The 12,958-nt window shown below is 48.3% G+C and overlaps 5 protein-coding genes across 5 annotated transcripts; 4 read left to right on the plus strand and 1 right to left on the minus strand.

The window, feature by feature from the left end:
* Positions 1-904: 904 nt before the first annotated feature.
* On the plus strand, positions 905-1,292 carry COL26b_011618 (uncharacterized protein; the record flags this gene model as incomplete). The annotated part of the gene is made up of 2 exons (XM_053184282.1): positions 905-1,109; positions 1,222-1,292. 2 exons carry the CDS (start codon positions 905-907, stop codon positions 1,290-1,292), a joined length of 276 nt encoding a protein of 91 aa, XP_053031752.1.
* A 260-nt stretch (positions 1,293-1,552) lies between these two features.
* COL26b_011619 (uncharacterized protein) lies at positions 1,553-2,737 on the plus strand (the record flags this gene model as incomplete). Its single annotated transcript, XM_053184283.1, has 4 exons — positions 1,553-1,762; positions 1,825-1,876; positions 1,946-2,394; positions 2,450-2,737. The coding sequence occupies 4 exons, from the start codon at positions 1,553-1,555 to the stop codon at positions 2,735-2,737; spliced, it is 999 nt and encodes a 332-aa protein (XP_053031753.1).
* Positions 2,738-4,547: 1,810 nt separating this feature from the next.
* Positions 4,548-5,111, minus strand: COL26b_011620 (uncharacterized protein; the record flags this gene model as incomplete). The annotated part of the gene is made up of 2 exons (XM_053184284.1): positions 4,548-4,979; positions 5,085-5,111. 2 exons carry the CDS (start codon positions 5,109-5,111, stop codon positions 4,548-4,550), a joined length of 459 nt encoding a protein of 152 aa, XP_053031754.1.
* Positions 5,112-5,520: 409 nt separating this feature from the next.
* Positions 5,521-8,124, plus strand: COL26b_011621 (uncharacterized protein; the record flags this gene model as incomplete). Its single annotated transcript, XM_053184285.1, has 1 exon — positions 5,521-8,124. One exon carries the CDS (start codon positions 5,521-5,523, stop codon positions 8,122-8,124), a length of 2,604 nt encoding a protein of 867 aa, XP_053031755.1.
* Positions 8,125-9,132: 1,008 nt separating this feature from the next.
* On the plus strand, positions 9,133-10,852 carry DLD1 (D-lactate ferricytochrome c oxidoreductase; the record flags this gene model as incomplete). Its single annotated transcript, XM_053184286.1, has 4 exons — positions 9,133-9,232; positions 9,325-9,404; positions 9,475-10,179; positions 10,235-10,852. The coding sequence occupies 4 exons, from the start codon at positions 9,133-9,135 to the stop codon at positions 10,850-10,852; spliced, it is 1,503 nt and encodes a 500-aa protein (XP_053031756.1).
* Positions 10,853-12,958: the final 2,106 nt, after the last annotated feature.

Raw genomic sequence — 12,958 nt, forward strand, 5'->3', positions numbered from 1 at the left:
CTGCCCACGTCCGCCCTTCCCAGCTATCCAAATATCGACCGCTGGTGCCCTTTCTCCGTCGTTCCTGCTTCTTTGCTCGTGTTCTCTTGCTTTCTTCTCGCAGGCACTCTTTTCTTAAAGCTCCCCTGTTTTGGCCTTCCGACTAACCCTACCTTTTCGTAGCTGACTCCGGCGACACTTATCGACCCGTAAGTATCTCTTCTAACGTTTGGCAACATCTTCGAGCCGGCCGACCTTCTGAGCCCCCCAGGCCCATTGTCTATCTGCTGTCAACATACCTCCGAGCCTGCTCGAACTCGCGCCCATATTGTTCAGTTTCACTTGCCCAAAACCACCTGCTCATCTGCCTGCCTGCCCACCTGCTCTACCTCGCGCTTGGCTGTTTTACCCCTCGGCGCTTCTGCCAAAGCCTACCTCCGCTTCTGGTTTGCGGTTCTTTCCTACAGCATGATCCGATGCATACAGAGACGACGAGATGGAGCTTTGAAGGTTGACTTTGGCTACGGCGGTGCAGGGGCTCTCGGTGCACCTTCCAACTCTACCTTCTCGTCTAAACCCACTCGCCCCATCCATTCCTTCGTTCTGAGCCGCCTCTGGCGCGCCTCCCTTCCCTTCACCCTATCTCACTTTCCATATCCCGCCACGTTTCTGTTACCGAAGCATCTCCCCTCCCCAACGCGTTTTTTCCTTCATCCAGTTCTGCCTCTCCAAGCATCACGCTGCTATCGACACGCTGTACTAGATGGCGGCACATAGCGCTAACACTCGGCAGCGGGAGCGATCTCGATCCCCTCGACGCGGACGTTCACGCAGCCCCAATCGCGCCTCAAGACGCCGCTCATTTTCCCCGCGGAGTCGATCCCGCAGTAGAGACGAGTACCGTGGAAGAAGAGATCGTTCACCCATGACTGGCACCGGAGTCCCGTCTGGAGGATCTAGCACTGGGTACGGAGGGGCGCCTCAACATCGATCCTACGAGGAGCGCGCAGCTGCTAGAGAGCAAATGATGAGCAACATTAGGGAGACTTCGCAACAGGACCGACGCGTCTACGTCGGCAATCTTTCCTACGATGTCAAATGGCATCACCTCAAGGACTTCATGCGACAAGGTGAGCACCCTCCCCTCCCATGTGTTTCTGCACCAACAAGACACTGTGTTTCTTCAAATATGTGACTCTGGTCTTGTGTTGCTCGTTGAACTGGACTAACTGCCTTTCCTAGCCGGAGAAGTTCTCTTCGCCGACGTGCTATTACTTCCAAACGGAATGTCGAAGGTGGGCGTCTACACGTAGTCTATGGCTGGTTTTCTTTTGTGGTCTCTTCCCTCTGGTTATTGATGGAATTGTTGGATTGACGGGTTGGGACGTGTGTCCACGGGTCTATGTAGGGATGCGGGTAAGCTCTTTCATCAATCATCTCTTGTGGGCTCGCGACGCTGACGAAACATGCAGAATTGTGGAATATGCGACGAGGGAGCAAGCCCAGAACGCTGTGGCAACGCTCAGTAACCAGAACCTCATGGGCAGACTTGTCTATGTTCGAGAAGTAAGTCATGACTGGTAGCACTGCTATTGACGAAGCGAAATCCGGGCTGACCCAAAAACTGCAGGATCGCGAGGCTGAGCCTCGCTTCATCGGCGCCACAGCTAACCGCGGCGGTTTTGGCGGAGGCGGTATGAACCCTGGCGGTTTCGGCGGTGGCGGTGGCGGTGGCGGTGGCGGCTACAACGCTGGTGGCAGCCGACAGATTTACGTGGCCAACGTTTGTTCCCATTCCAATCCAGCCTCGGAATGTCGCCATTTGTCAACTAACGAATATCACAGCTCCCCTACACTGTTGGCTGGCAAGACCTCAAGGATCTCTTCAGACAAGCTGGTGAGTTCGCGATTACAACGCAGCCTTGCTCCCATTACTCATGGTCATTAACTTACACTATGAAAAAAGCTCGTAACGGAGTTGTCATTCGTGCCGATGTTCATCTTGGGCCTGATGGCCGTCCAAAGGGATCAGGGATAGTAGTATTCGAGAACCCTGACGATGCCCGTACTGCTATCCAGCAGTTCAATGGCTATGACTGGCAGGGTCGTCTTCTCGAAGTTCGTGAGGACAGGTTCGCCGGTGCGGGTGGCCCCATGGGTTTTGGCGGTCGTGGCGGTTTCGGCGGTATGCGCGGCGGTTTCGGTGGTGCTTACGGCCGCGGTGGATTCGGTGGTCGTGGCGGCTTCGGCGGTGGCGGCGGCGGCGGCGGCTATGGCCGTGGCGGCTTCTCAGGAGGAGGCGGTGGTGGTGGAGGGGGCTTCGATGCCGGCAACGCAACTTCCGTCCCTCCCAACCCATTTACCGACTTCGCTACTGCCGGAACCGATCGCGGCGAGACGATCTATGTCCGCAACGTGAGTTGACGAATCGTTGTGAATTCGTTGAAATGTCGGTGCTAATAGTTGACAGTTGCCTTGGTCCACCAGCAACGAGGATCTCGTAGAGCTATTCACTACTATCGGAAAGGTTGAACAGGCCGAGATCCAGTACGAGCCCAGCGGGCGCTCGCGTGGTACTGGCGTTGTGCGGTTTGACTCTGCAGACACTGCAGAAACCGCGATTGCCAAATTCCAGGGTTATCAGTACGGTGGCCGTCCTTTGGGCCTGAGCTTCGTCCGCTACCTCAATGCGGCTGGTGGCGGAGATAGCATGGAGACTGACGCGCATGCTGGGTTGACGCAAGACCAAATCATGTAACTTGCCGAATAAGTTCGACACAATTCCGTGTCTAGGCTCGCGATATCGGTCGATAGACCACCCAAAACGGCACATTTCTATACCACACTGCCGGCAAATTGTTCTTGTACCCACTCTCAATCGCAGTCCGCACATTCATTAAATTGTTTTTAATTGCGCTGCGACGAAAAAAAAAATCATCATTCCGATCCATGAGGTTTTCCAGGGGGGCTGGGCTTTGGTGTGCATGGCTGGTCGAGCATTGAAGGTGTCGGTCGTATTCCACACGACATCTCATATAATGTGGTTCGTTAGCTAGGATGGGTCTTTCGGACTACGTGGATGTCAGTCCAGCTGCTTTGATGTGCTGGCCCAACTTCGTCTTGATACTGACAACGGACGTTCATGGAGTCTCAGTTCGGGCAGAGGCCGAGTCTTTCCCACCAACAAGCAGATAGCCTGTTCAGGGCCCCTTACCTGCAATTTACTTCGAATAGCACATAAACTATGCATGTGACGATGGTTGTTGGAGATCACCAGGTAGAGGGCGATAATGTACAGCCGGTGATTGCATCAGATATTGCAACACAGGTAGAAGACAATAACGTCACATGAGCAATCGTTGACTCTGGGTCAAACTCGTTTGTAGCAATCCGCTGCTCAAGTTGTCAGGGGCCGTAAGACGATACTCAATGCACAAGCTGAGTTGAAATGCGCTTGGTTCTTGGGAACCCTCTTGTTTGAAAATTACCTGCAGCAATAGATCTGGCACAACCCCAGTCTTCCGGGTCGTCGTCACACTGTGGATGTTTTCCTTCTAGATCATTCCTGTCGGTCAGTTTCCTGCAGTTTGCTACCCCGGAGACTACTTGACGCACCTCTAGTCATCACTCGGTGCGTCACATCCACAGGAACGCCGGCTGGCTGGTTGCATATTCGTTCCATCGGCACCTCCGATCAGCTTCACGGTCTTCTTGCAGCAAAGGAGTGTGCTAACCGCGATTCTCGTTTCGCCAGCCTGCCCACGACTCAATATCACATATAAGCCCGACATTGCCACAATGCAAGAGTTAAGCTTTTGCATGACATCCACAGCATTGGACCTATCAGTATTGCATACCCAAAAACAAAGAGCAAATGTGCGAGCTTCATCTACACAGGTGCCCAACCTGTGGCGCGAGATGGGTGAGCCGCAAGAAACTAGCAAGTTGTGAAAGCAGCGACCCAACTTCCCGATGTCCAGAGAGCTTGTGTATGTATGTAGGAAATCCAAAAAGGCCAGGGCGATGTGAGTGCGGAGCATGTACACGAGTCAGGGAGGCACTGGAAGCATTTGATGATGACGCTTATTCCTGCTCTGGATATGGTGCATTGCCCGGTGACTACAGCACTTGTTCATCAGACAAATAGCGCTGTGGGGCATGAAGACGCGAAGTTGGACTCGTAGGATCTGCCATCTGCTTTTCGCAAGAGTATGGCCTTCCGGTTCGCTCCCGACATCTGGCCGAACACGCGAGGGCTATCTGCGTCTGAATGTATATCTGCATGGTAGCAATCCCGGGATGAATACCCTTCAGGAAATGGTCTGTAGAACATACTCGCTTACATCCCATCGTCAGCTGGAGAATTGCAGCCAAAAAAGAAAAGAAAAACAAGGCCGTCAAGACAGTAAGAGGGATTCGGGTTCGCAGTCAGTCCTGTCCGGTCTGACCTTCCTCCATTTCCTTCCTGATCGTCTCCAGCTCGATTTTCACCCGATGGCTATGTTGCGCAGACAGTTCGTGGGGGTATTAGCCCGGGCTGTTGAAGGTTGCCCTAAAGTCGTAATTCGTTAGGACGCAGTAACTGTTGGCGCTCCCCCCTTCTTTCTTCGGGCCTTTGCCTTCTTCTTGCTTCTGTCCCTGGGCTTGAGAGCAGTCATCCCGCTCTTGCATAGGTCGGCATATCGAGCGTAGAAGGCGTCCAAGGCATCAACCTCCACAACAGTTGACAATTTGATCTTTGCATCTCGGTGCATTTTGGATTTGCCGTTGGAGGCGCGGACCAGCACGGGTAAGGGTTTCGTTGGGTTTAGGTCCGGAAACGGATCGGTATCTGTCGCAGCGGGAACATCTTGTCCGTAGGAGACTAAGAACGCCGATGTTAGTGCAATTGTACTCTCCTGTCCCGGGCTCATTTGCATACGTCGCTTCTGAACGAGGAAGATGGAGCCATGGCCTTTGCTCTTGCGCTGCTCGAAAAGGTCGGCTAGCTTGCCGAAGAACTAACTCGGTCAGCTCAGCCTGCGCGTGATGCGGGTGAAGACAAGTTATGAAAAAGAAGAAGAAGAACAAAGAAAAAAAAAAAGGAAAGGAACCGAGACACGTACTTCGTCGTGGCTCAAATGACGAGCCATGATTCAGTCTGCAGGCCGCTTGTTGGATGTTGCGTTCTCATCAGCCTTGGGTCCGCAAGAAGAGAGACGTCGTTGAGCATATCAAATGCCCCGCCAAATTGATCTTGTCAAGGACCCCGTGCGCCCAGCCCTGGATTTGCGCCTTGACAACTGGAGCTAGGTGCTTTAAGGTTAGCGCTGGCCGCATCCCTGTCATTCCTTCGCTCGCCAGTCTCCATCGGGTCCGTGCTCCATAGAAAAGTTCCAGGCGACGCTTCATGAAGACTTTGAAAAGAAAGTCAAAATTGTCACATATCTTTTCGCTTTTCCTGCTGCCTCTACCTTTGCACTCGATCTTGGCGTCCCTCGTCGTCTTACTTAAGGGACCCAATCTGGTGATTGGCCTCAATCCTGTAAACCCTCCCCGACAATGCCTCCCAAGCAGCTTTCTCTGCCGCCGAAGCTCCTCCAAGAGATTGGGGCTCCGGGCGAGCCCAGTGCCTCTCGATCTCGCGGGCGGTGGAAAAGCCAAGATCAGAACAGGAAGGACCGTCGCAAATTTGAAAGACAGTCCAAGAAGCAGCGCCAATCCCTATTTTTACAGGATTCGCATTCAACCAAACGCCACTATGCACGGGGGCCAGAGAATGAGGATAACGATGACGATGACGACGCTGGTGGTTTGAACGACGCAGACCGTCGCGCCGACAGCCACCTACAGACGATAGAACCGCGCGCATCACCGCTGTCTGCCTCCAAGAAGCGCAAGAGGAGCTCTCCCGAGTATGCCGACGATGTCAAGGGCGAACAGCCCGCCATGAAACAACCTTCGCGTGCCGTTCGCGACCGGCTAGCCCAAGACAATGCTGAGATCGAGCAACTTGAACGGAAGTTGGGGCTTAGAAAGGGTCGGAAATCACTGCCCCAGGCCTTTAAAGATGACGGATTGGTGGACCTGCTTGGCGATTTAAGTAACGGCAGCGGCGAGGAGGAGGAAACGAAGCAGACCAGTGAATACAAGCAATGGCTTGCGCACAAGCGGATGAACGCGAACCGATCTCGAAACGATGCGGCATATGTTGCAGAAAGCGGTGAAGATGACAGAGTCTTCGACCAAGGCGACGAGCCATCGGAGGACGATGATTTGAGCGATTCAGCAGAGGAGAGTGACAAGGATATTAATGATGACGATGCGGAAGGCGTCAACGATGACGACTTGGGTGACCAGCAATCTTTTGTTGGTTTCGGTTCAGATTCGGAGGAGATGCCAACAGCTCCTAGACGGGTCAGGGAAAATCCATATTTGCCACCAGTGGCTGCTGGCACACAGTCCTCAAAGTACATACCGCCATCAATGCGAGCCAGAGTGGGAGGCGACACCAACCTCGAGGCCCAGATTCGCAGAAAGTTGCAGGGTCCCGTCAACAGAGTTGCAGAAGCAAACTTGGTATCGATTGTCGGTGAGATTGAGAAAGTCTACCGTGATTATCCAAGAGGCCATACGAACAGCATTTTGACGGAACTACTGATGGCTCAGATTTGCGACCCCACAAGCAAACCCGACACCCTTTTACTTCTGTCCGCTGGTTTTGTCGCTGCTCTTTATAAGGTCATCGGCATTGACTTTGCGGCACACTTCCTGACGACATCGGTGGAGCGGTTTCAACAAGAGAGGAAGAAGGCGACGACCGCCGCTAGCCAGCAACAGGTTCCCACAAAAGAGACATCCAATTTGATTACAGTCCTCGCGGAGACGTACATTTTTCGCGTCATTGGCAGCAATCTTATGTTCGACGTTGTGCGGCTTCTACTGGGCGACCTCTCAGAGCTGAACGCTGAGCTCTTGCTGCGGGTCGTTCGCGTAGCTGGGCCCCAATTGCGAAAAGATGACCCGTTGGCCCTCAAAGACATTGTCAGCCTGATGCGTCCTGCAGTCGCTAAGATTGGGGAGAGTAACGTCACGGTCCGGACGAAATTCATGATCGAGACTATCAGCGACCTCAAGAACAACAAACTGAAGGCCGGCACACAGGACTTCGTCATTCTCAACGACCATGTCACACGCATGAAAAAGGTTCTGGGTTCACTTGATACTCAGAAGCTGAAGGCCACGGAACCACTACGAATTGGCTTACGGGATATCGAAAATGCGGATAAGACCGGCAAATGGTGGCTTGTGGGGGCCAGCTGGGCTGGCGTAGGACCTTCAGAGGCGGACGTCCAGAATACTCGCGGTTTCACGAAGAATACGGACGACGGCCATGACTTTACTGACGAGGGTGACGCCATTGTGGTCGCCGATGCCGACGATCTCATAACCCTCGACTATGCACAGCTTGCGCGAGAACAAGGCATGAATACGGATGTTCGGCGTGCGATTTTCGTTGCCCTCGTTGCGGCAGCTGACTATCAGGACGCATACATGCGCATTCTGAAGCTCAAACTCAACAAGTACAATAAACGCGAGGTGCCGAATGTGCTCATCCAATGCTCTGGAGCGCAGCAGCACTATAACCCTTACTACACCCTTGTAGCTAAGAAGTTCTGTAGTGACTCGCGCATCAAGTACGCGTTCCAAGACACAATATGGACCCTTTTTCGACGGCTCGGCGAGCCGTTATTCGGGCAGGAACCAGAGGATGAGGATGAGGAGGCCACGGACGATCGCAGGCTTATCAACACAGCCAAGATGATGGGCAGCCTGGTTGCTGATGGTTCTGTGAGTCTCGGTGTTCTCAAAGCCCTGAATCTTGCCTACGTAAAGAACACGACAAGTCTTTTCGTCGAAGTATTGCTCATCACTGTGCTTCAAGAGTGCAGTCGGGCCAAAGACAGGACTCTAGAGCAGGCTCTCGGGGTGGCGTTTAGCAGCGGGCTGGCGCCCGAGCTCGCTCGAAGCATTGCATACTTCTTGCGGGAAAAGGTGCGAGATACAGATCTTGTAGACGGCAAGAAAGACGCCAGGAGGGTGAAATTGGCTTGCAAGGCTGCTGAAGTGCTTTTACGAAGGCCTACAAACGATGATCACAGGTAGATAGAAGAACCAGGGAAGAAAAACAAGAAGGAAAGACGTCAAATCTCAAGCCTCAGAAGGCGGGCGAGTGGACGTGACTTCCGTATGAGCGTGTGCAACAATCGCAGATTGATACGGCAGCGTAGCATAGGTCGCGTGGTGGTGTATCCAGTCCCGCGATGTGTTCCCGAAAAAAAAAGGCATTTGGAGCCGTTGCGGGTGTTGGATTAAGTGAATCCTGCTAGTAATGTCTAACGGCGGCAATGCTCTTCTAGTAACAAGCAAATTGCTGCAGATCAAAGATGTGGCCTGGACCTCCGTATAGCAAGCCCATGGGCTGGTGTCAGCATGTTCCAGGCTGTTGCTGACATTATTATGCTTCATGGTAATTCTCGTCCTTTAGCCGGGGAATCGGCGCCATATCCGTGACAGACGCCGAAGTAGGTATGGACGGAAGGGTAGCCGGGCGGGTTGCGGCTAAGATCGCCTGGACGCGGGAGATGACGGAGGCGTATGATACGGAATGGAGGAGAACGTTGGGAGCCGCGGCCTCTAGATTGCATAGTTCAGCAAGGGGATACCGGGGTTATGCGCTTAACACGTATATGTGCGACCTCCATCCCTGCAAACCCAACCGCTGGAGACTGGATGCAGGCTACTGGACGTGCCCGCCCCGGCAGGCGTAAAATTCAGCACCCCCGTCCCATGATTGATGAGGAAAGCTCCAATTCGATCCGAAGCTTGCCCAACATTAGACTGCGCCGTCCCGTCAATTCAACTATCCCACTCATCCACACACCTTAGGGAACAAGTGTCGCAACAATTTCTTTCCTTCCCTCTCGCACCTCCCCCTCTCGTTCGTTTCCTTCTGAGCTCCTTTCAATTGATCGCCGATTCGCCATCCCGTCTCAGATACCGCCATGCTGTCCAGTCGATTGATACCCCGTACCGCGGCCAAGTCGGCATTCAGGAAACACACCTCGTGAGGCTCCCTCTCTTCTCCGACTTCGCCGTGTGCCTGCATCACCCATGTCACGGTTCATGACGCTCACACTGTCTTCCTCTAGTCTGCCCGCCGTTGTGCCCTCTCAGCTTTCAAGATGGAGTCGAGCCTACGCCTCTGCCTCTGGTGGGTGAAGAATCCTATGCCTGAATGATCTCCTGGAAAGGAACATATAACGTTGCGCCAAAGATGACATCAGCTGACGTTTGCGCCTACAGAAGAGAAGGATCTGGTCATCATTGGTGGCGGTGTTGCTGGCTATGTCGCTGCTATCAAGGCTGGCCAAGAGGGCATGAAGGTAACCCGCGTTGCGCGCTGCGCAGTCAAGATATCCGGTTAGCAGTGCGACTGACTGAGATTGTCTTTAGGTCGCCTGCATTGAGAAGCGCGGCACCCTCGGCGGAACCTGTCTTAACGTCGGCTGCATTCCCTCCAAAGCACTTCTCAACAACTCTCACCTCTACCATACCATCAAGCACGACACCAAAAACCGCGGAATCGACGTCGCCGACGTCAAGTTGAACTTGGAGCAGTTCATGAAGGCCAAGGACACTGCAGTTGGTGGCCTAACCAAGGGCGTCGAGTTCCTCTTCAAGAAAAACGGTGTTGAGTACATCAAGGGCTCTGGCTCTTTCGTCAACGAGAACGAGATCAAGGTCGACCTGAATGACGGCGGCGAGACGTCGGTTCGCGGAAAGAATATCCTGATTGCCACTGGAAGTGAGGCGACTCCCTTCCCCGGCTTGGAGATTGATGAGAAGCGTGTGGTCACCAGCACCGGCGCGCTTGCCCTGGAAAAGATACCCGAGTCTCTTGTCGTTATTGGAGGTGGCATTATTGGTTTGGAGATGGCTTCTGTGTGGTCCCGACTGGGAAGCAAGGTGACAGTTGTCGAGTTTCTCAACCAGATCGGTGGCCCCGGAATGGACGCCGAGATCTCAAAGAGCACTCAGAAGATCTTGAAGAAGCAGGGTATCAACTTCAAGACCAGCACCAAAGTCGTGGGCGGTGACAAGAGCGGCGACAATGTGAAATTGGAGGTTGACGCTGCCAAAGGTGGCAAGCCCGAGACCGTACGTACCCCTTTTCGGGATGCGAATAGCGAGATGGTTCTAACGTTAGTTCTAGATCGACGCTGAAGTTGTCCTTGTCGCCATTGGCCGTAGGCCGTACACCGGAGGTCTTGGCCTCGAGAACATCGGCCTGGAGGTGGATGAGCGAGGACGCGTCATCATCGATTCCGAATACCGCACCAAGATCCCCCACATCCGCTGTGTGGGCGACGCAACCTTCGGGCCCATGCTTGCGCACAAGGCTGAGGAAGAGGCTGTTGCCGTGGTCGAGTACATCAAGAAAGGCTACGGTCACGTCAACTATGGTGTCATCCCTTCCGTCATGTACACGTATCCCGAGGTTGCCTGGGTCGGTCAGAGCGAGCAGGATCTGAAGTCCCAGAACATCCCTTACCGGGTCGGTTCCTTCCCATTCAGTGCCAACTCTCGCGCCAAGACCAACATGGACACTGAGGGCATGGTCAAGATGCTTGCCGACCCTGAAACCGACAGGCTCCTTGGAGTGCACATCGTTGGGCCTAATGCGGGCGAGATGATTGCGGAGGCTACGCTGGCTCTTGAGTATGGAGCGTCCAGCGAGGATATCGCACGTACCTGCCATGCCCATCCCACTCTTGCTGAGGCCTTCAAGGAGGCTGCTATGGCCACCTACTCAAAGCCTATCCACATGTAGATTAGGATGAGAGGTAAGTAGGCTGATTAGTAAAACTAGCAGACCACGGATGCTTGAAATAAGAGCATATAACGGATGTACTTTAAATGATAGTAAGAATAGCAGATAGAGGTCTACTTATAAGTGGTTTTTATATTTAAATAAGTTTAAAATACTTTTAGAACGATATTATCTCTTTTTATTAAAAAATATATATAGTATTTTTATAAAGTTTATATTTATAATATAGCCTTTTTATAGAAAGATTAAGAAAATTTACTCTCTATATAAATAGAATTTTAGAAATAATATATAAATACTTTAACTTATATTTTAATAAATATAGAAGTATAATAGAGAAACCTTAATGAGAACATATAATAAGTAGATATTTATATAAAGTTAAATATATATTTTAGCTAAATATAACATATTCTTATTTAAAAAAATATATTATAATATTTTTAGCTTATTAAAACTATAAATAATTTAAGATTAAATACTTATTTAAAGTTTATATAGTTATTAAAAACCAACTACATATTATATTTAGTATTCTTTTATAAAAATAATATAAATATGATAATATTATAGTTATAAGTTATAATAAATAAAGTATTTTTATATAAAGTATAATATCTTAAACTTTATAAGTTTTTTATATATAAAATATTAAACTAAATTAAGTATTATTATTATTATTATTATTAAGACCTCTAGCTACTTATTATGGTTTTTACTTAGAACTTATACTATAATAACCTCTAACTTACTCCTTTAGCTAACAGCCTACTAGTTACATAATTTCTTATAGATCGCCCTTTAGTTTGGTTTCCTCTTATGCGCGCAGTTATATATACTATCTATTAGATAATCTTGTTACTTTTAATGTTACTTTAATAATAACTTTATAACTTTAACTTAGTTTAATTATTATAGACTTTTTTTAACTTCTTAACTTTTCTTCTAACTTTTATATATACTTTCTATTAACTTAGCTATTTTCTTTATAGCTTATATTATGCCCTCTAAAGCTAACGTCTATTATAATATTTTTAGAGGCTATTATACTATTACTATAGTGTAAGACTTCTATTAACTAGGCTAACGTCCTTATAGTTTTATAATTATTAGTAATATCTTTAATATTATTAAGCTTAGTTAACTTATTAGCTATACTACCTTATTAAGGATATTATTAAAGTAAGTATAATAGCTAAAATTAGTAAATATAGTTATCTTTTCTGGTAAAATTTATTAAGGTAGATAGGCGTAAGTTATAGCTATAATATTAGTTTTTAGGATTATAAAGTAGGATATAGCTTTAGTCATTCTATTTATAAGGTTTTATATATTAAAGGTATTATTTTATCAATTATAGTAAAGCTAGCCTTATAATTAGTATTGATTCTAGTATCTTAAAGTATATCTTAAGTAAAGCTTTATAGTATAAAGCTTTATAGATTGAGTAGGATAGAATATATTATAAAATTATAGAAATTTAGGTAGTTTACTTATAGGAATCTAAGTAGTTTATATAATAAGCAATAAGCTTATAGCTTAGCGTAGGTAGCATTTTAAGTATATGGCTAAGATAAGCTTTTATATAGCTAATCTTATAAAGCTATCTTTATATAATAAGCTATATAAATAAAGCTATTAACCTTACTAATAATAAAATTATTATTAATATAATACTAAAAGCTATAGTAAGTAGCTATAGTTAGGTTTAATATAAGTAGTTATTTTAAGCCTCTAAGTATATATTACTATCTTCTTACTAAATAAAGTACTAGCTAAAATACTTTCATCAGATTTATTTACTATAGACCTTCTTATAAAGCAAGCTATAAAACTTCATTAAAATAACTATAATATTAATTATATAAGATATTCTAATAGTTTATCTTATAATATATCTTCTACTTTATATAGCCCTTTTAGCAAGCCTCACTAAGGGAGTAAATTACTATATAACTAGTATAAGCCTTATAAGCTTATAATTTAAGAATACTTAGAGAGGTAACTTCCTCTTAAGTAATATATACCTTTTTATAAAATCTTTAATCTCTTCTAACTACTAGCTCTTACTAGTTATAAGCTTAGTTTATTAGAACTTTAATTTTA

The sequence above is a fragment of the Colletotrichum chrysophilum genome (genome assembly GCF_026319265.1).
Source record: "Colletotrichum chrysophilum strain AFK26 chromosome Unknown scaffold_146, whole genome shotgun sequence".
Lineage (NCBI taxonomy): Eukaryota > Fungi > Ascomycota > Sordariomycetes > Glomerellales > Glomerellaceae > Colletotrichum > Colletotrichum chrysophilum.